At 35.1% G+C, this 19,601-nt stretch overlaps 2 protein-coding genes across 3 annotated transcripts; one reads left to right on the top strand and one right to left on the bottom strand.

The window, feature by feature from the left end:
- Positions 1-5,627: 5,627 nt before the first annotated feature.
- LOC112051854 (nuclear receptor coactivator 5) lies at positions 5,628-14,753 on the bottom strand. Its single transcript, XM_052885778.1, has 8 exons — positions 14,601-14,753; positions 14,228-14,501; positions 13,440-13,570; positions 12,596-12,739; positions 10,887-11,004; positions 9,372-9,571; positions 8,718-8,890; positions 5,628-7,215 (listed from the first exon to the last, which is right to left on the bottom strand). Exons 1-8 carry the CDS (start codon positions 14,605-14,607, stop codon positions 6,994-6,996), a joined length of 1,269 nt encoding a protein of 422 aa, XP_052741738.1. The 5' UTR covers positions 14,608-14,753; the 3' UTR covers positions 5,628-6,993.
- A 1,608-nt stretch (positions 14,754-16,361) lies between these two features.
- LOC112051866 (mpv17-like protein 2) lies at positions 16,362-19,531 on the top strand. Of its 2 annotated transcripts, none has more exons than XM_024090681.2 (2): positions 16,362-16,548; positions 18,630-19,531. In XM_024090681.2, exon 2 carries the CDS (start codon positions 18,642-18,644, stop codon positions 19,269-19,271), a length of 630 nt encoding a protein of 209 aa, XP_023946449.1. In that variant the 5' UTR covers positions 16,362-16,548; positions 18,630-18,641; the 3' UTR covers positions 19,272-19,531. The 2 variants fall into 2 exon arrangements, with proteins under 2 accessions (XP_023946449.1, XP_023946458.1); XM_024090690.2 differs by lacking the exon at positions 16,362-16,548 and adding an exon at positions 17,293-17,414.
- Positions 19,532-19,601: the final 70 nt, after the last annotated feature.

Here is a 19,601-nt window from a genome sequence, read left to right as displayed (position 1 = left end):
TGTATAAAATTTAAAAAAACTGCCATTATCCCCTATTGTAGTCTACCGACCAAAGACTGCTATTTTAAGTCGGTATTAGTGGCTTAAGGTATACCCACGTGCGCGTGGTCTTACAAGCACTTAGACCATTAAAAATAATGGACCTGTTTCGCACCCAAATTCGCCAACAAAAAAGTCTGACGTTTTTTGAGGGGGGCGAAGTAAAGTCACACATTGAAAACATTTAACACCATTAAATATTTTCTGTGTCCATACACTACACACAACTATATAATTGACTCGTAATACACACACGCGTAATATTTACACAGACTAACCAACACATCGCTTAGACTATCCACAGAATATATATATAGAATGTTCGATTACTTGATCGATATTTTACTGTTCCGTCAAAAGAATCGGTTCTTTTTAGAAATCGTTTTTATTACAAATTTGATAAAATTATGGTAGAAATACTTGCAAATGAAACGTTACTTACATCATTTACTAAACTACAAGTTTTTGGCCATTCAACTACAAAAACCAGCATTTTTAGGGAGCTCTTTACACGACGAAAACGATTACAACAATGAAACATTGATTCTATAGCAGCAGTTTTTATAAACGCGTTAGATAGATCTTGATCTTTGACAGAGGGGTAACGTTTTACGAGGCAGATCCTTTCTTTTTAATGGTCTAAGTACAAGCACTTAGCTGGTTGCCATATACTTATTTTTTCCCCCACTGACTCCTCAGTTCAGTTGGTCACTCGGTGTCAAACTGGACTGTTCCAAGCTACTTGCTAATAAAGGTGTGAAGTACCTACCCTAATTTATAAATGGCCCCTTGTTACTAAATTGCTTTAGCGGTCAACCTTTCTTTGTCACTACGAGTATAGTTTGTCATAATAGGGTAGTTGACTCATATTAAATTTTAATATAAACAATATTAATTTCGTGTAGCACATGGAATACAGGGTCCGAAATATATCTCGATATCAATTAATATAAGTTAAGGATTTCCTATAAAAACTTAATTTAAAAATCATGTATTTTTTCAAATTTCCCCAAACGTCAAAAACGCTGTCGTCCATTTTGTGATGTCAAATGTTAACTAAATTAAACTAAATGTTAACTATTTTGTAAATCGCTCCGTTTGGTAAAATATTTGTCAATGTGACGTCATGAAACACTTAAAATATAGAAAATCATGGCCGACAGCGTTTTGGCTCGTATTATCAAAAAAAATATTTAAAACTTGAAATTTTCATGTAAACACAGTCTCAAAAAATATGATTATTTTTTTTCAATCTAGTAGAAGGATTTAACAATTTAAGACCATTTAAAAAAAAAGTGTCAACTAGCCTGTTGCACATACTTTAGGTGACAAATTGTTTTAAAGATTATTAATTAAGAACCAGAGTTGGTAGTAGTTTCAACGCTGGAATTTAACAAACTGATTGTCTATGACTTTGTATTGTAACTACGAGCGTATAGTCGGGCGCAATCTTTATGACGTCTCTTACTCTCTCACAGGTCATGAACAAAGTATGCTTGACTTTAGGTGCGTAGGCGGTGCGCCCCTATATGTATAACCGGTGATACCTAAAATTTTGTATTGCGCAGTTAACGCACGATGTTCCGAAACGTCGTACAGATTGCATACGAATATACTAAATTCTTGACGCGAGTTTTGACACCGCTTTCATACAAGAATTATTTTACTTAGAATGAGGGTCAAGCAATATAATTATAATTTTACAAATAATAATGACGTAAGATTAAAAAAAGGCATTTTCAATTTAGAATCGACGAAAACATAAAAATATTTAAAGAAAAAAACGCATTTTCGGTTTTGAATCGGCGTAAAACTAGAATTATTTAAAAAAAATGTTTATATATTTTTTTATATGCCCATATCTTTTAAATATGACCAATAACCACTTCCCCCCCAAATTGCCGAAAAGACTCTTTTCAATTAAAAATGACTAAAACTATAATTATAGTACGAGATCCGGCATACGAAATATAAACTCTCATCTGTTATTTATTTGGGATAAAAATAAATAATAGAATATATTCACATTGACACATTGCAAATAGGTTGTCTAGTAAAGTTGCGACTGGGTAGTATTAAATGATTTTTTGAGTTTACTCCTTAAGAATCGATTTTTCATATATAGCCCTCGGTATGAAAAAAAAATATGGGCAGTTAAATTCGATGAACGGATGACAGCGTTACGTTTTTTGTGCGCAACCTTTTCTGCGCACTTTTCACTTTGCAGGCGTGTGTTGATACGTACAGTCATAGTGTATGCTGCGGGGCAACATACACGTATATATACAGTCGATCTGAAAGAGCACCATTCGTGCGTCGGAGCTGACACACACTTTTTATTAAATTTATTTATTCTACTTCCCTCATTGGTTAACAAATAAAAGTAACCCAACTGTAAAGGCTGACTGTTTTCACACTGCTATTATAGGGTTGCCAGATATAAGGCAAGAAATATTATTTATAGACCCTCATCAGTTATTTAGTCGTCTAAAATGCAAAACGAAAGCTTATTTTATGCTTAATTTAACTTTATTGACTTTTGAGCCTTTGATCTATTACATGGTTTACTAGATTTTGTATTAGCTATGCAACCTATTAGCAATGTGTCACTGTGAATTTTATCTATCATTTATCGTTTATATTACAGATGAGGGTGTATATTTCTAATGCCGGCTCTTAGACCAATAAAATGTCAAAGAATTGAAAAAAATCGTAGATGCTCGTGATGGCGTCTTCGTGTTAGTTAGTCGTGGCACCTCTTACCGTGCGTCGCTTACACCCAAAAAAGTCTTACTGCGCATAGTTGATAGTCCAACCTACAGGCCGCAGGCCGCAGGCCGCTTGATATTCATATAATTGCTTTTTTTTAATTTTACGTCAATGACTTACTGTACGAAATTATGGAAAATCGTTAATATCCTGTACAGTTCCAAGTCTTAGTTGATAAATAGTACGTTTATGAAATTATTTCGTGTTGTTTATTGTAATAAAAAAAAATACACTATTGTTTGTCTTGAATCACCAATCAAAACTAGCTCTAAAATATGTACACCCTAATATGTGAACTTATAAAAAGCATATTAAACTATATCAATGAGTTTAATTTTTTATAAATAAATCCACCTCCACCACCCAGTACCTACAGGATATTTATTGATAATGTTAAGACCGATCCTTTCGGTTCAACACGTTACAGAAAAAAAATACGTAATCCTTTTTATAAACTAATATTATAAAAGAGATAGTCTGTGGTGTTATAGGGGGTTATCTCTGGACCTACCGAAAATATTTTAACAATTCTTTTACGACTAGAATGCCACGTTATTTGTGAATGTCATAGTCTTATAAGGTATTTTATCCTCCAGTAGCAGAGTCGCGGTTTCTCCCGCATAGTTCCCGTTTCCATGTGAATACGCAGATAAAATGTAGCCTATGGCACTCACAAATAATATGGTGTTCTAGTAGTAAAAGAATTTAAAAAATCAGTTTGTAGATTCAGAGATACCATACATAAAAATTTTAATAAAAAAAATACAACCGACTTCAAAACCTAAAAACGTACCCACTAAACTAAAAAGCGAAAAATAACATCATAATATGTTCTACCTGCTGATCAGTATGAAGGCGGTGCTTAGCCGGTGATGTATTAATTCAAGCCATGTGAGAATAACTCATACATTTAGATTTTGCAGACAGTGTTGTCCTCCTCAGATCCTGTCAGAAATGACTTAAATTAAGACAACTTCACACACGCAGAGAATTGAGAAAATTATCTGATGTGCAGGTTTCCTCGCGATGTTTTCCTTCACCGTCTGAGACACGTGATATTTAATTTCTTAAAATGCACACAACTGAAAAGTTGGAGGTGCATGCCCCGGACCGGATTCGAACCTACGCCCTCCGGAATCGGAGGCAGAGGTCATATCCACTGGACTATCACGTCTCTCAACACATTCTTTACCTGTGACAAATATTAGTGATATTAATCAAGTCAAATCAAGAGTTCATTGATACTGCCCCGTCTACATGTTGGTTAACATTGTGGCGAATATTGTCGTCGTTTCGAAATATGCATACTAGTTACTACATGATAGCCAACGTGAATAGCGGAGCTTCATACATCATCATCATCGTCATCATCATCATCATAATTATTATAAACCCATATTCGGCTCACTGTTGAACACGAATCTCCTCTCAGAATGAGAGGGGTTAGGCCTTAGTACACCACGCTGGCCAAACGCGAATTGGTTGACTTAAGAAAATTAAATTACACATACAAACGTAGAGAATTAAGAAAATTCTCAGGTATGCAGGTTTCCTCATGATGTTTTTCCTTCACCGTTTGAGACACGTGATATTTAATTTCTTAAAATGCACATAACTGAAAAGTTGGAGGTACATGCCTCGGACCGGATTCGAAACTACGCCCTCCGAATCTAAAGCAGAGGTTAAATTGTCTTATTAGCGCATACCCTGATCAACAACCATAATTATGCATGGCACTGTATGGTATGTAGATAAAAGTAACAATACAGTCGCGACGAAAACGTAGTCAGTCTCTTCTATAGGGACCATCCTACTAAAGACAATAGTTACTCGTTATGGCTAACAAGGTATGGCGGGGAGAGGGAGGTATAAGGTATTGTCCCTAAGCTTTGTGACGTCACATATTAAACTAAAAATAATGACTCAAGATTGTTTGTTTCCAGATTGTTGCTTCAAGCTTTGAAAAATATTTTGACACTCAATTTTGACAAAAATGTTAGAAGCGCCTTTTTTCAGTATGACGGCATGTATCTTCAAGAGATAATATTATATTAATTGATTATGAAACACGGCTAAAATTCACGTGATATTAGGTCGGAGTATGCCCGACTAGTTTCGAACCCATAGGCGGCCCTTAGTCATGGGCTGGACATCGCGGCACGATCCAAAATCAGTTTGGATCGTCCCGCGATGCAAGAACCAACTCATGAGGAAGTTTATAATATCATAACTGTCATTTATTAACCAATTTTAAAATTTTTTTTTTTGTTTGAAAGAGTAGGTATAACGTCCAGATTTAGGTCATCAAAATAAGTGAAATACTTTGAACCGGTTCAATTTTTATGATAATCAATCAATTATCTTTATTTTGCCAGAATATGGTACATTAGACATTAAAAAGATATTAATAACCTACTAATATTATAAAGGCGAAAGTTTGTATGGATGTTTGTTACTCTTTAACGCCGCTACTACTGAAGCGAATTGGCTGAAATTTGGAAAGGAAATAGATTTTACCCTGGAATTAACACATAGGCTACTTTACATCCCGAAAAAAATCTATGGTTCCAGCGGGATTTGTGTAAAACTGAATTCCACGCGGACGAAGTCACGGGCGTCCGCTAGTTAATAATAATTGATTTAATGCTGATTGTAATATCAGAACTGCTGTTTCAAAATAGAAAATTGTAGAACATGTCATGTTTTGTATCTAGAAATTTGTATATTGAAACAGTTGTGATATTATATGTTTTCATATCTAATATCAGAACTATCTAATTCAGAGCTAAGACAGGGAGAGGAGTAAAAAAAATACGGAATACGTGTGACGTAATTTATGTAAAGATGACGTCGTTACATTAACTAGGACTGCTAGTATATTAAAGACTTAAAATAATCAGCTTAAAATATAACCCTTTTTGAATTAAATAGTCAATTCAACTTAGTAATAGTGAGACATAGAAGAGTAGAAATTAATAAAAATGGAACTAATGAACTTTGCTGTGGGCAACACCACATTTACTGTCACTATCACAAAGATCTGTCATTATAGAGCAACCAATCACTTTTGATAGTTTTATCAGATTATTATTAAAATCATAGTGGAATTTCGGATAATTGCCAGACGAATTACAATAAATATAATTTATTTAGACGAGATTGACTTGAATTTATTTAAATTTAAGAAACTTAAATTATGAGATCATCTATCTTAGTACCACATGATGCTCACTTTGGGGCTAGATAGTAAGTATAATCCAAATATTAGATAATAATGTTATTTTCAATAGATTATCTTATGTAAATATGAACATAATATTCATAATCATCATCATGTCAGCCGATGGACGTCCACTGCAGGACATAAGCCTTTTGTAGGGACTTCCAAACATCATGATACTGAGCCACCTGCATCCAGCGAATCCCTGCGACTCGCTTGATGTCGTCAGTCCACGTGGTGGGGGGTAACATAATATTACTTACATATTTCTATATGTATATCATACTAACTGACACCGCGCGGTTTCACCCACGTGGTTCCCGTTCCCGTAGAAATACGGGAATAAGTATATATGATTGCCTATAGCATTCCTCGATAAATGGGTTATCTAATACTGAAAGAATTTTTTTAATCGGACCAGTATTTCCTGAGATTAGCGCGTTCAAACAAACAAACTCTTCAGTTTTATAATACTATAGTATAGATACAAAATGATATACAAAATATCAATTATCATCAAGTATCAAGGTAGTTGCAGTCCCAAGTGGATGACAACACAGAGTTACACCTATGAATAGGTGACTACAGCGCCCTCGTTTATTTTCTACTCTTTTGTGTCACACTATAGATACATGGAAAATAGACATCATTACCATCAACCTCATAAAATAAAAGGACGCACAATGATGTAGAAAATTTCACTTAAAAACTGGCCAATTTTACTTTCGACAGTTTTAGAATTATTGGTAAAGAAAATGATACCTAAAGGTCTTGAAATGTAGTCCAATATTTAATAAAATCCCAAAGTCAGAGCAAATTCAACCTTAAGAATTGAGTTTAAGGTTGAATTTGCAAATGCGACTATTTGAATTGATTGCCAAGAAGTTGTGTTTGGCACTCATTGAGTGGGGACGTTCTTTGGTCGCTGATTGTGCATCCACTTTTTAATAGGAAGTCGATGATCATTACACAAACTTTTGTAATATTGAATCTAACGCTTTTCTGACAGTGGGGTCGTTCAGGAGTTTGTTCTGTGGTTCCGGCTTGGGGGGCTCTTTAGTGGGGGCACTTTTGTCGTTGAGGATGCTCAGGATCCTTTGCTGCAAGTCCGCCTGGGTCTTGGTAGCCGGCGCTGATGAGGTCAACGGTTCGCCCAGTTCCAGTTTGACTTGCTGTTCTCGACGCTCCTGGAAATTGTCATATCGTGAGAAACAATGATTCTGAAAAAAAAACCGGCCAAGTGCGTGTCGGGACACGCGCAGTGTAGGGTTCTGTAGATTAAGTTAGCACTTTAATCCCTTATGTAATGCACAATAACACGGATAAATATACCATGGGATAGACTATAAATAAATTGATCCTTACTTTGCAAGTAGAGAAAGACCCAAAAATTTTTTTTTAATTTCAGACCACACAATTAAAATAAACGACTTTAGCTCTCTCAACGTCCGTTTGCCTCGCCAGATTACACTTTTCGTAACACCAGCTTACTCGCCAAGTGAAGAAGTTTGCTAATTTTCCAATGCAAAATACAAATTGTCGACCAATACTGTGGCATCAAAAATATCGCTCTATCTCATAGCAATGAAAGAGCGATATTTTTGCGCCGCTATTGGTCGACTTGATATGTCTTTCTATTCAAGAGATACTATGTCTTTAATGTATGCTAGGACTACTGCAATACCAAGTTATTGTTATTTGTATTACAAGATGGCTTTAGGCGGTCAATTATCAGATATTCAATGACCTTGTCGTACTGCAGCACTGCAAATAGTCTTACCTGCGGGTATTCCATGATATTATCGTGCTGTAGCACTGCAAATGATCTTACCTGCGGGTATTCCATGATATTATCGTGCTGTAGCACTGCAAATGATCTTACCTGCGGGTATTCCATGATATTATCGTACTGCAGCACTGCAAATGATCTTACCTGCAGGTATTCCATGACATTGTCATACTGCAGCACTGCATATATCTTACCTGGAGATATTCCATGACTTTGTCATACTGCTGCACTGCATATATCTTACCTGGAGATATTCCAAGACCTCGTCATACTGCTGCCACTGCAGATGATCTTACCTGGAGGTATTCCAAGACCTTGTCATACTGCTGCCACTGCATATGATCTTACCTGGAAATATTCCATGACATTGTCATACTGCTGCACTGCATATATCTTACCTAGAGATATTCCATGACCTTGTCATACTGCTGCACTGCATATATCTTACCTGGAGATATTCCATGACCTTGTCATACTGCTGCACTGCATATATCTTACCTGGAGATATTCCAAGACCTTGTCATACTGCTGCCACTGCATATGATCTTACCTGGAAATATTCCATGACATTGTCATACTGCTGCACTGCATATATCTTACCTAGAGATATTCCATGACCTTGTCATACTGCTGCACTGCATATATCTTACCTGGAGATATTCCATGACCTTGTCATACTGCTGCACTGCATATATCTTACCTGGAGATATTCCATGACCTTGTCATACTGCTGCACTGCATATATCTTACCTAGATATATTCCATGACCTTGTCATACTGCTGCACTGCATATATCTTACCTGGATATATTCCATGACCTTGTCATACTGCTGCACTGCATATATCTTACCTGGAGATATTCCATGACCTTGTCATACTGCTGCACTGCATATATCTTACCTGGAGATATTCCATGACCTTGTCATACTGCAGCACTGTGAGACTGCGCCCGTCAGCTAGCTGGCCCAACAGCGCGTACACAGCCTCCCTGCCCGAAGGCCCACCGAGCTTCACCTCTTGGAAGTTGCGCGACATCAGATGTAGGGCGTCCTCGAGCGGTATGTTGCGGTGTTCTGGTAATATATACATTTTATTCATATCACTATAACCAAATTATGATTTCAAATTATAAGTATATAGTACACTAGAACCCGCTTAAGACGATCACGCTTTAAATGGTTTGATTGACTTGGGGGTGGAGGGGTTTGATCTATATATATAAAAATGAATTGCTGTTCGTTAGTCTCGCTAAAACTCGAGAACGGCGTAACGGATTTATCTTATCTTGGTCTTGAAATGTTCGTGAAGGTATAGGGAAGGTTTAAAAGGTGAGAAAAAATCAAATAATTTCCGGGAAACCCCTAAAAACTGCCCTTTTCTATTTCCCATACAAACGTTTAAGAGTCAAGCGGTAGGGGTAGGGTAGGTGTAGGGTAGGGGTAGAGTAGGGGTAGAGGTATAAAAGGGTAGAGTAGGGATAGAGAATAAGTGCACTTATGTCAAAACGAAGCTTGACCGGGTCCGCTAGTAATTTAAATAAATAAATCTGCTTACCTTGAGGTAATCCATGCAGTATGGTCAGAGTCAAGGACCTGTGCTCCTGGTTAAGAGGCATCACCAGTATCGCGTACAGGCAGCCGCGCGACGCTATGTTGCCCAGCACTTTGCCGATGGGCACGTCCTCCATTGGGAAAAGCAGGTCCACGACTATACCCAACCGTTTGAGTCTGCTCTCTATGTACTCTGCGTATTCCCTGCGAGATACCATTGACGATGTAATAAGTTTTTACCTCAGACTAATTAGATAAAGACCTGCCTCGCAAGACATTAATTTTCTGTCAAAGTATATGATCAACGATCTTATGCGATTATAAAGAATCGATCTAAAGAATCGATGTTTCATAGTTTACAATCGTGTCCGTCAGTTAAAAACCTCCGCAAAAATACCTTTTTGTATAGTTATATGGTGTAAAAAACCAACAAAAACTGCTAGTTTAGTATAAGATATGTATGAAATCTAAGCTCGTTTTCCTTAGAAAATGGCAGAAAATTTTGTTTGTGAATTTGGGTGCGATACTAGTCCTTATGTATTTAGTCTGAGGTTTTTACCTATGATCACAGATTAAAGAATAACAAGCAGACAAAGCGCACGGAACACGACAGTGCCGTAGGCGTTCCGAATACAAAATTCAAAAACGAACATATACTCGAGTCAGTACGACACGAAGAGTCGCATGAGTAATTTTCAATATTATTTAAGAAAAATGGCGTCTTTTTTTTAAATATTTTAATAACTGTTCACGAAAACTAAAGAGTACTAGAGAGTATTTTTTATAGGTAATATCAATTTATGTAATTGTTGTTAGTGTTAAATCTTGAAAAATTTATAAAAAAAGTTTGTATACATGAATGTCAAGACGCGTGACGTTTGTTTTTTTTTTTCATGGGTTTCACCGGCTTCACCACCCTGCTTATATAGTCTTATTCTGGATCATTCTTTATTCTGTGCCTTTATATACTTAAAATAACTGGCCGACGCTCCGGTTTCACTTGCTGAGTTCCCGTTCCTGTGAGAATCATCATTAACAGCTGATGGACGTCTAGCAAAATTTATGAGCTGAGACGTAATTTATACGAATATTATAAAGCTGAAAAGTTTGTTTGTTTGTTTGCTTGAACGCGCTCAGGAACAACTGGTCCGATTTGAAAAATTCTTTCAGTGTTAGATAGCCCATTTATCGATGAAGGCTATAGGCTATATATTATCCCCGTATTCCTACGGGAACGGGAACCACGCGGGTGAAACCACGCGGCGTCAGCTAGTGGAATAATAAACGGACACACAAACTTTCGCCTTAATTTTAGTGTGATTTCTATTCATAAATATTCTGGAGCTAACTGGCTATAACAAGTTGAGGCTTAATTTTGTGCTAACACTATTTCATTTTGTTTTATCAAATAAAATCTAAAAATTTTGCTGATAACTGAATATCAAATGGCTGTCTTTTACAAAAGCGAAACTTTTATGAGGGAATTCAAAAATGTTAAAATATAATAAAAGTGACTTACGTAAGTAGTTTAGAGACGACGATGATCTCGCAGTCGTTTTTGTCCGGCAGGGGCAGCGCGCGCGGGTACTCCGGCTGAGAGAACCGCTCGTAGCCTCTCTCTGACCACTCGTTGCCGCCTGGGAATCATCGACGATGAATGCTTTAAGTACAGTAGGTCACTAACACGACTGTAAGATCCCTTGTCCTTACTGTAATAGCAGTAAGTCACCGTCTCACCACTACACTGTTACACACTATAATGGCCAGCGGCACACGTCCGCCTCCTCTCGATGCCAGCGATAGACTGCCTGCCTTGCCCGACTAACGGTGTATATATACACAAACACTACAACGACATATATCGAGACAAGAATAAAATCTTTTTAACAAAAAAATTTAACTGACTTCAAAATTACAAAATTTTGGGGCCAAGCCAGTGACGTATTAATTACTTAAAGCCATTTCTGAAAGAACCACGGTAAAGAACTGTCATTAAATCCTAAAAGTTCATGATTTAATCGGCTTTAGTTAATGCATCGCTGTGACTGGCACTGCCTTCAAAGTGATCAGATGGTAACACAAATGTGTAATTTTTCGCTTTTTAGTTTATTTTTGCGATTTTGAAGTCAGTTCAATTTTATTATTAAAAAGATTTTAATTTTCTGTTTTTAGTGTGTCAAAATTAAATAGGACCAATCTGGAAGTATACTCTTTCAAACAAAAAAAGATTTTTTAAAATTGGTTTAAGAAATGATAAATGTGCTTCAGTTTACAAAACTGCAGGCTACTGTGTGCTGTCTCCTCCCAAATTGTTTGCCAAATTGTTGACATGCATTGCTAGTCGCTCCTAATATTTTGATACTGTACTCGAATATAAAAAATTAAGACTGAAGACTTATATTTTCATTATATGATATTTCCGAGGCCATTGGTCAACAATATATATCTTTTTCACCTCACAAGATACATTGTGGTGCACATCTTAGGCTTATAGAGAGGTGATGACTCTATGTCTCCCTTTTGTTCCTTCGTCTGTGTCCTTTGCTCAGCCATACCTTTATAATCGACCATCACGATTCCGAAAAAAGTAGTAATGGGTTGATAATGCTAGATTATTTCAATATCCTTTGATATTAATAATAATAATAATAATAATAGCCTTTATTAAACAATCACAAATATCTTTAAATTATTTACAAATTTATTTCATTGACACCGGTGTGTTGAGACTGTCGTGCTTTTCAACATAGGCCTCACCTAGAGCCCGCCACACTGAACGGTTATTTGCCTGTCTATTCCAAGTCACATCTGCTATTTTTCTGACATCGTCCTCCCATCTACGACGCTGTCTTCCTTTGTTTCTTTTGTGATGCCTTGGGCACCAAGCTGTTATGTCTCTTGACCATTTATCCTTCCTATTACGAATCATATGTCCTGCCCACTTCCATTTCAGCTTTTTAATGCAGTATGTGACATCAATTATTTTAGTTTCGTTTCAAGTAAAGAGTTTAATTTTATATTAAGTATACTGCGTTCCATGCTACGCTGACAGACTTCAAGTGTGCGTATATTTTGATTTGTTATGCTCCATGTTTGGCATCCATACGACAAAACTGGTAGAATACATGAATCAAAGGTTTTTCTTTTAATTTTGAGTGGCACGTGAGAGTGAGGTTAATCCTTTGATATTAGTTACATACAAAAAAAATAAAAAATAAGAGTACATACCTCTTGGTGGCGAGTGGTCTCTGAAGCCGCCATGTAGCGCAATCCTGCCTCTGCCTCGGCCCCGCCCCCTGCCCCGCGGCCCCCCGTGTTGTGCGTCACGACCGTAGTCTCGCCCAGTCTCTTCATATTCATCGCCGCCATAATCTAAAGAGGAACACAACACTTTTGGCTGGTGGGAGGCTTCGGCTGTGGCTAGTTACCACCCTACCTTGTCTTTCAAAAACGTACCGCCAAGCGATTTAGCGTTCCGCTACCTACGATGTCGTGTAGAAACCGAAAGGGGTGTGTGTCTTCATTCTAACAAGTTAGCCCGTTTCTTATCTTAGATTGCATCATGACTTATCATCAGGTAGTCAAGGGCTAACTTGTATGATAGTGTATTTAGTACTAGATAAATTTGTAAAATGGTGATAAACAGAAAAAAAACCCGGGCTGAGTTTGTTGTGGGCTCTTCCCGGACAAGGCTTGTTTGGATCCCTCGTAACTTTAATTTCAAGTTATCGACCAATTATTATCACCATTATCTAATAATATTATTATATGATGTTTCGAAAGTGCATGTAAACTAAGCATAACTGAAATAAATGAACTTTGACTTTGATTTCATCTCTACTAATATTATAAAGCTGAAGAGTTTCTTTGTTTGTTTGCTTGAATGCTAATCCCAGGAACCACTGGTCAGATTTAAAAAATTCTTTCAGAGTTAGATAGCCCATATAGATTTATGGAGTAAGGCTATAGGCTACATATCTCCGTTTTCTTACGAACAACGCGGGTGAAACTGCACGGCATCAGCAAGTTAATAATTTTAGTATTTGGATTGACAGAAGATTAAATAGCTTACTTTGATCGCCCACATAGTTGCCGTAGTTATCATAGGGCTCTTCAGCGACTTCTGCGACTGGTGTATTATCGGTAAGAGCAACTGCAGGTGGCTTATCAGACTGTATAATCACCACTTCAGTCTGCCTTGTACTAAAATTTAAAAGAATACACACAATAATAATAAATTTTTAATTAGTTTGATGATCTCTCTGGTATAGTTGGTGGTTGTAAGGTTCGCAACGGAGAGGTCCTGGATTGGATTAATTTAGGATCTGATAATAGGGTAGTTAAAATTCAAATTGAATATAAACAATATTCATTTCATGTACTACATGGAATATATATCAGCATTAATTAATACAAGTTAAGGATTTATTATAAAACTTAATTTAAAAGTCATGTATTTTTTTTTAATTTTCCAAACGTCAGAAACTGCATTTGGTTTTTCAAGAGTCAAGAGTTGTTTAACATGACGTCACTGAGATATTAACTTTGAAAATAAAAATATTTGCCTTATTTTTAAATATGACCAATATAGTTATTCTCCTCCAAGTAGTGGGAAAAGAATATACTAGGAGTGGGTGCAACAATAGACTACCACCGCCTTTGTGATGAGACCAGTTCCTTTACCACTGAGCTATTGAGGTGTTATTTTTCTTTTTAATTAAGTAAGTAAATAGAAAAATTCTTATTTTATTAAGTTTACATCAACAGACAGGGGTGGGACCTTCTATTAAGTACTAGAAGAGTGATTGTGTGATAAGTGAGTGATTATATATTTATGGTCTAAAAATTTATAGTACTTACTTCGGTCCATTAATATTAGCAGGTCTCACTGTTATTTTCTTTCCCATTAACATACTGCCATTGGCCTTAGCAATGGCTTCGTTAGCACTAGATTCCTGATTGAACTGCACGAAACCGAAGACTCTGCTGACCAGAATACCATCTATCTGACCATATTCTATGAAATGATTATATAGATCATCCACGTCTGTCTCTTCCTTGATACCACCAACGTATATTCTAAGATGGGCTGTGGCCCGATCTTTCATTTGTTGCTTGTCCAGGGTTAGTTTGTCTAAAATTAAGGAAATTGTTGTATAGATAGGTAGTTCATTTTTTAGATTAATAAACTCATCAATTCAAAATTATTTAAAAGTAATGTGTTTTAACTTACCGGCCATTGTTTAATTCACTTGTTTAACGTAGGATTTAAAAATATTCTTGTAATTTATTACTGAAGTATTCCAAATTATTAAACTTATTTTTATTTCAGAATTCAGATTTTTTCACGACAAAATACAAATTACAAAACATCAACACGGCACACCATAGATGATACACCATAGAGTAGTATAATACATTGTGATACACGCATAGAGTACATTGAATATAGGGTATAGAGCAAGGAACATATATAGAGTCCTCAGATGCCATCTACGCTTAGCGCCATCATGTGAGCAGATAGAGAACTACACCAATTATAATATATACCCATAAGTATAAAATGAGCGTCGAATTACGTATATATACCTATATCCATAGAGACATAAACATAATGTTTACCTACTAGTATTAACTGTTCTTTAATTCTATTATTTTATTTAGGAATTCGGATACAAATAATAAAAACACGAATGGGATACATATAATTATTTATTGTTTCTCCTTTTGTGAACATAAATAACTCCGTCTCTTTGAATAGAGTCATCTTCGTCAAAACCTCTAGTGGTACCGCTTAACAATATATTTGTTGACTTACACCAATTAAATGTAAAAAATCTGCACGAAAAAATAAAAAAAGAACTCTACTAAATCTCAAGACAAGACATATAATATAACATAGTTCTCGGAATCCAAAGTAAAGCACAGGTCAAAACGATTTATAACAATCACCAAAATCTATAAAAAAAAGCCAGGTCGTCGGGAAAGATCAACGCAAAAAAACACCATGAAGAAAGTAGAAGAAATAAAACCGTTTCGTCTACAAAATTAAACAAAATGTCACAAGCGGCACAAGCACTTATTATACTCTTTGGGCACAAGGTTATAATTTTTTTTTTTAATACCTGGCTTAAGATTACCTCAGAATCCTGCTGGTCAAAGTGCCTTAAAGCGCCATCTATTGAGCAAATAGGGAATTAAGGAGGCATATGCAATTTGTACTGAGGTCGTAATGTACAGACTGATTACACCCTGGATACACGCTTGTCAGTTTCTGCTCGCTACCTTGTCATCTGTGGGTCTGTGGTCGCTACTCGCTTCCATCACAGAGTACAATCACAGAATTCACAGATTACTGTATACTTAGTAAAAAAAGACATACATACAGCCGAAGGTAGAGCTTCCTCCTTTTTGGAAGTCGGTTAAAATGTACAATCAATACAATAATAATTTATTAGTTTACAGTATGAACCACAGAACTGAAAGCTTCCACTTTCCAGGCATATTCTTGACCATAGAGTAAAAAAGATTCATAGATACCCTTCAATACTAGAGTAAACGTCTTTGACATCTATGTATTTATGGTAAACGTATTATCTGTGAGCAAAAATGTATGTTCTTGTTCTTGACCACTGAAGATTAATACTCCTAAACAAAGAATATATACTCCAAGTAGCTTAAGTAACTCTGCATACACGAAAACGTTGGATATATCAGCGACACTATTACCGCATACAAAATATTTTTGAATTAAAGTCAGCATTTTCATTTGACTTTTTTTCATCGAGATTTAGATTTAAAATCACATTAGATCGTTGATCGTATACCTTAACAGTTTAAAAGTAACGTTTAGGGAGGCAGGTCCTCATGTTATTAGTCTGAGACAGACTTATAATAAACAGTGACAGTGAACATGTTCTTGAATATCTATGACATCGATCACCGACCCGACCCGACCTGACAGTGACAGTTGACACTGTTGAGTGTTGACTGTTGACATTTGACAGTGGTAAGATACAATGTATATGATAGGTTATGTTTAGAATAGATAGAATAAACAATGTATTTTATTTTAATTTATTAGTTACTTACACATGTATGTCAATTATCAATTTTCATTAATATCTGCGTATATATTTAAATATTAAAAGCAACAAAGACTTGGGTTCTAGTACATTTCAGTAAGTTTTTAAAATTTATTTGTGTGCATGCTTTATTGATAAAAATGTAAGCAAATTATATTGTAGCCTAAAATACTTACACGAGTTCTTTGTATTATATAATAGTAGCATGCAATGTAAATAGTATATTTTTAACATACCAATTCATATCACTTTACATTAATTGGGTAAGTATTAAACATTCATTTGAAGGTTGAAGCCTGAACAAATAGCCCAAACTTTATTAAATATCAGGATTCCTTGTATACACGGTAAAGTTAAATAATATCGTAAGCAATAAGTAACAAGTGGCAAAATTAAATTAATATTTGTCTAGGTACTATATTATATATTTATTAATAGTATTATATTATATATTTAGTAGGTAGGTATTATATTATATATTTATTAATTTTCCTGTAACTGTAATAATAGTTGTTTTGTTAAAATAACTCTACTTTGTTCTAGGGCCTAAGCTTTTGCTTATGACTTTGAGAAGATTAATGAGAAAATCATTAACACTATACAAACACCTTATAGATCAAGCATTCAACAAAACTAACCTTTTTTATACTAATGTCACATTGTCAATAAGTATATCAACAGCAGGAGATTTATTAGAGCAAAGTTATGAGTACCATCAAAAACAAATCAATAAAATTGACTTTAAAAGAACAGCCCATATGGCATTCTCAGGAGCCACAGCTGGTGTTTTGTGTCACCATTGGTACATTTTTTTGGATAAAATAATAGTCAAGCACAACATACAGAATGTAATTAAAAAATTGATCCTAGATCAGTGTATTTGGTCACCAATTGTTATTTTATCATTCTTTGCGACTGTAGCTATATTTGAAGAGAATCCGATTGAAAATTTCACTGATGAGGTTAGTGAAAAGTTCTGGATACTGTACAGAGCGGAGTGGGTGGTCTGGCCGCCTGCACAGATTATAAACTTCTATTTCTTGCCCACAAAATATAGGGTGTTGTATGATAACACCATTTCGTTGGGATATGACATTTATACATCCCATGTGAAACATAGTAAAACTAAAAAAGTCGACAAATTAGACATAGCTAAGAAGACCAGTTAGGAGACTAACTCCTCAGAATTAGGCCAGGATAGTTTTTTTAGGCTGCCATGCATTACTGTGTTTTATATTATTATATATGATTGTGTGTGAAATTACAAACAAATAATATTATACTTGTTTTTATTGATACTTTAAAAAAATTGTCACTTGCGTGCTTTTGCTAATGTTACTCAGGGATCCGTGAAATATTTTTTTATAACTGATTACTATCAAGTAAATTTTTCGTGATTAGCTTCATTTCAATGAGACAATCAACTTTTTTATTTACAAAATTTCTTGATTCTGGTAGCTAGGTAAATAAAAATTTCTGAGTATCGGAATAAGATAATGTACCACACAATTTGTAGTACATTGTGGCTGTTAAGTTGTATAACTATTAAATAAGCAACTGTAAAAAAAACTGCTGGTTAGTAACAACATTTAATACTTATTTCGTGGTTGTTCATTATGAATGTTATTTAAACGGGTACATACCACGATAAAACGACGAGATTTTTATTGTCGATATTTCGACTCAGTTGCATGGATCGTGGTCACGACGGGACTGGTGGTATGTACCCGTTTAAATAACATTCATAACATTTAATAACCTCATTATTGATACGAGTTGGAAGGAGGGTAGTTTCCCAAAAGTTGTTATTAACCATTTGTTTTTTCTTACTGTTGCTTAATTAATACTTATACAACTTAACAGCCACAATGTACTACAAATTGCGTGGTACATTATCTCGTTCCGGTGCTCAGAAATTTTTATTTACTTAGCTAGCAGAATCAAGAAATTTCTTAAAAAAAAAAGTTGATTGTCTCATCGAAATGAAGCTACTCACAAGAAATTTACTTGATAGTAATCAGTTATAAAAAATGTTCTATGGATTGTGTACTTCAATCTGTGTTTTATTTTCTATCTAAGAAATTATATTCATTTTGTTAAAATGGTAATTTCTATTGACTAATAAATTTTTTTGAAGATGATTGTGTTTTTGTTTATACACTTTATTTTTTTTTCAGATTTAAAATAAAATGCAACACATAGCTGTAACATGGAGACGATTGTCTAGCCATGTGAGAACAAGCGCTGCCTTTTCAAGATTCCAAGGAGTAGTGAAAGTGGCTTTTAGTGATAAATACTTACTTTATACAAATATTACAATTTCACTGACACTATCATCTGTTGGTGATGGTATGGAACAAATGTACGAACTGTATACTGGTGATTTAAAGGAGTATAATCCCCAACGGACTATGCAAATGGCGTTTTCTGGTATAGGAGTTGGTATTTTATGTCATCACTGGTACAAAGTACTAGATAGGTTTATTATAGGTAAATCATTTGACATGGTAGTGAAAAAACTTATGCTTGACCAACTTATATTTTCACCTATTATGATTATAACATTCTTTGGTAGTTTAGCCTTACTGGAAAAGGATCCATGGACAAATTTTCAGGATGAGGTCAAAGACAAGTTTACTACTTTGTACAAAGCTGAATGGATGGTGTGGCCACCTGCTCAAATTATCAACTTTTATTTTTTACCAACCAGATACAGAGTTTTGTATGACAACACAATTTCTTTAGGGTATGATGTATACACATCTCAAGTTAAGCACAATAAGTCGTTAAAAACTGTAACTAAAGATGTAATGTCATGATCTAGTCCAATAGTAAGTAAATTATTCCTATTTTTATGGCAATTTTATGTAAATAAATACGAGTATTAGCATAATAAAGTCAATTACCTTAAAATATAAATACCTATTTAAGAAAACAGTGTAAGTAGGTACTTAACTCTACATTCTATAGATAGCAATATGCACATGCAGTTTAACTGCAGCAAATGTACCATAAATATAATTATGATAATTGTTCTGATGATAATTATTATAAATTGTTGTTTACATTGTTACCAAAATTGTTTCATTATTATTTTTAAAATAGTACCTATATATTCTAATATTATAAATAGTGAGTCGTAATAGCCT

This window comes from Bicyclus anynana, chromosome 15 (genome assembly GCF_947172395.1).
Source record: "Bicyclus anynana chromosome 15, ilBicAnyn1.1, whole genome shotgun sequence".
Classification (NCBI taxonomy): Eukaryota; Metazoa; Arthropoda; class Insecta; order Lepidoptera; family Nymphalidae; genus Bicyclus; species Bicyclus anynana.
Note: the sequence above shows the minus strand (reverse complement) of the source record. Positions and strands in the feature narration are given on the sequence as shown.

Excerpts from the sequence above, each read along its gene's own strand:
- LOC112051866 (XM_024090681.2), top strand. The coding sequence starts at position 18,642 with ATGCAACACATAGCTGTAACATGGAGACGATTGTCTAGCCATGTGAGA.
- LOC112051854 (XM_052885778.1), bottom strand. Across the intron at positions 12,740-13,439 it reads CAACTATGTGGGCGATCAAA|ATTATGGCGGCGATGAATAT; the intron begins GTAAGCTATTTA and ends GTTCCTCTTTAG. Across the intron at positions 7,216-8,717 it reads AGGTCATGGAATATCTCCAG|GAGCGTCGAGAACAGCAAGT; the intron begins GTAAGATATATG and ends GACAATTTCCAG.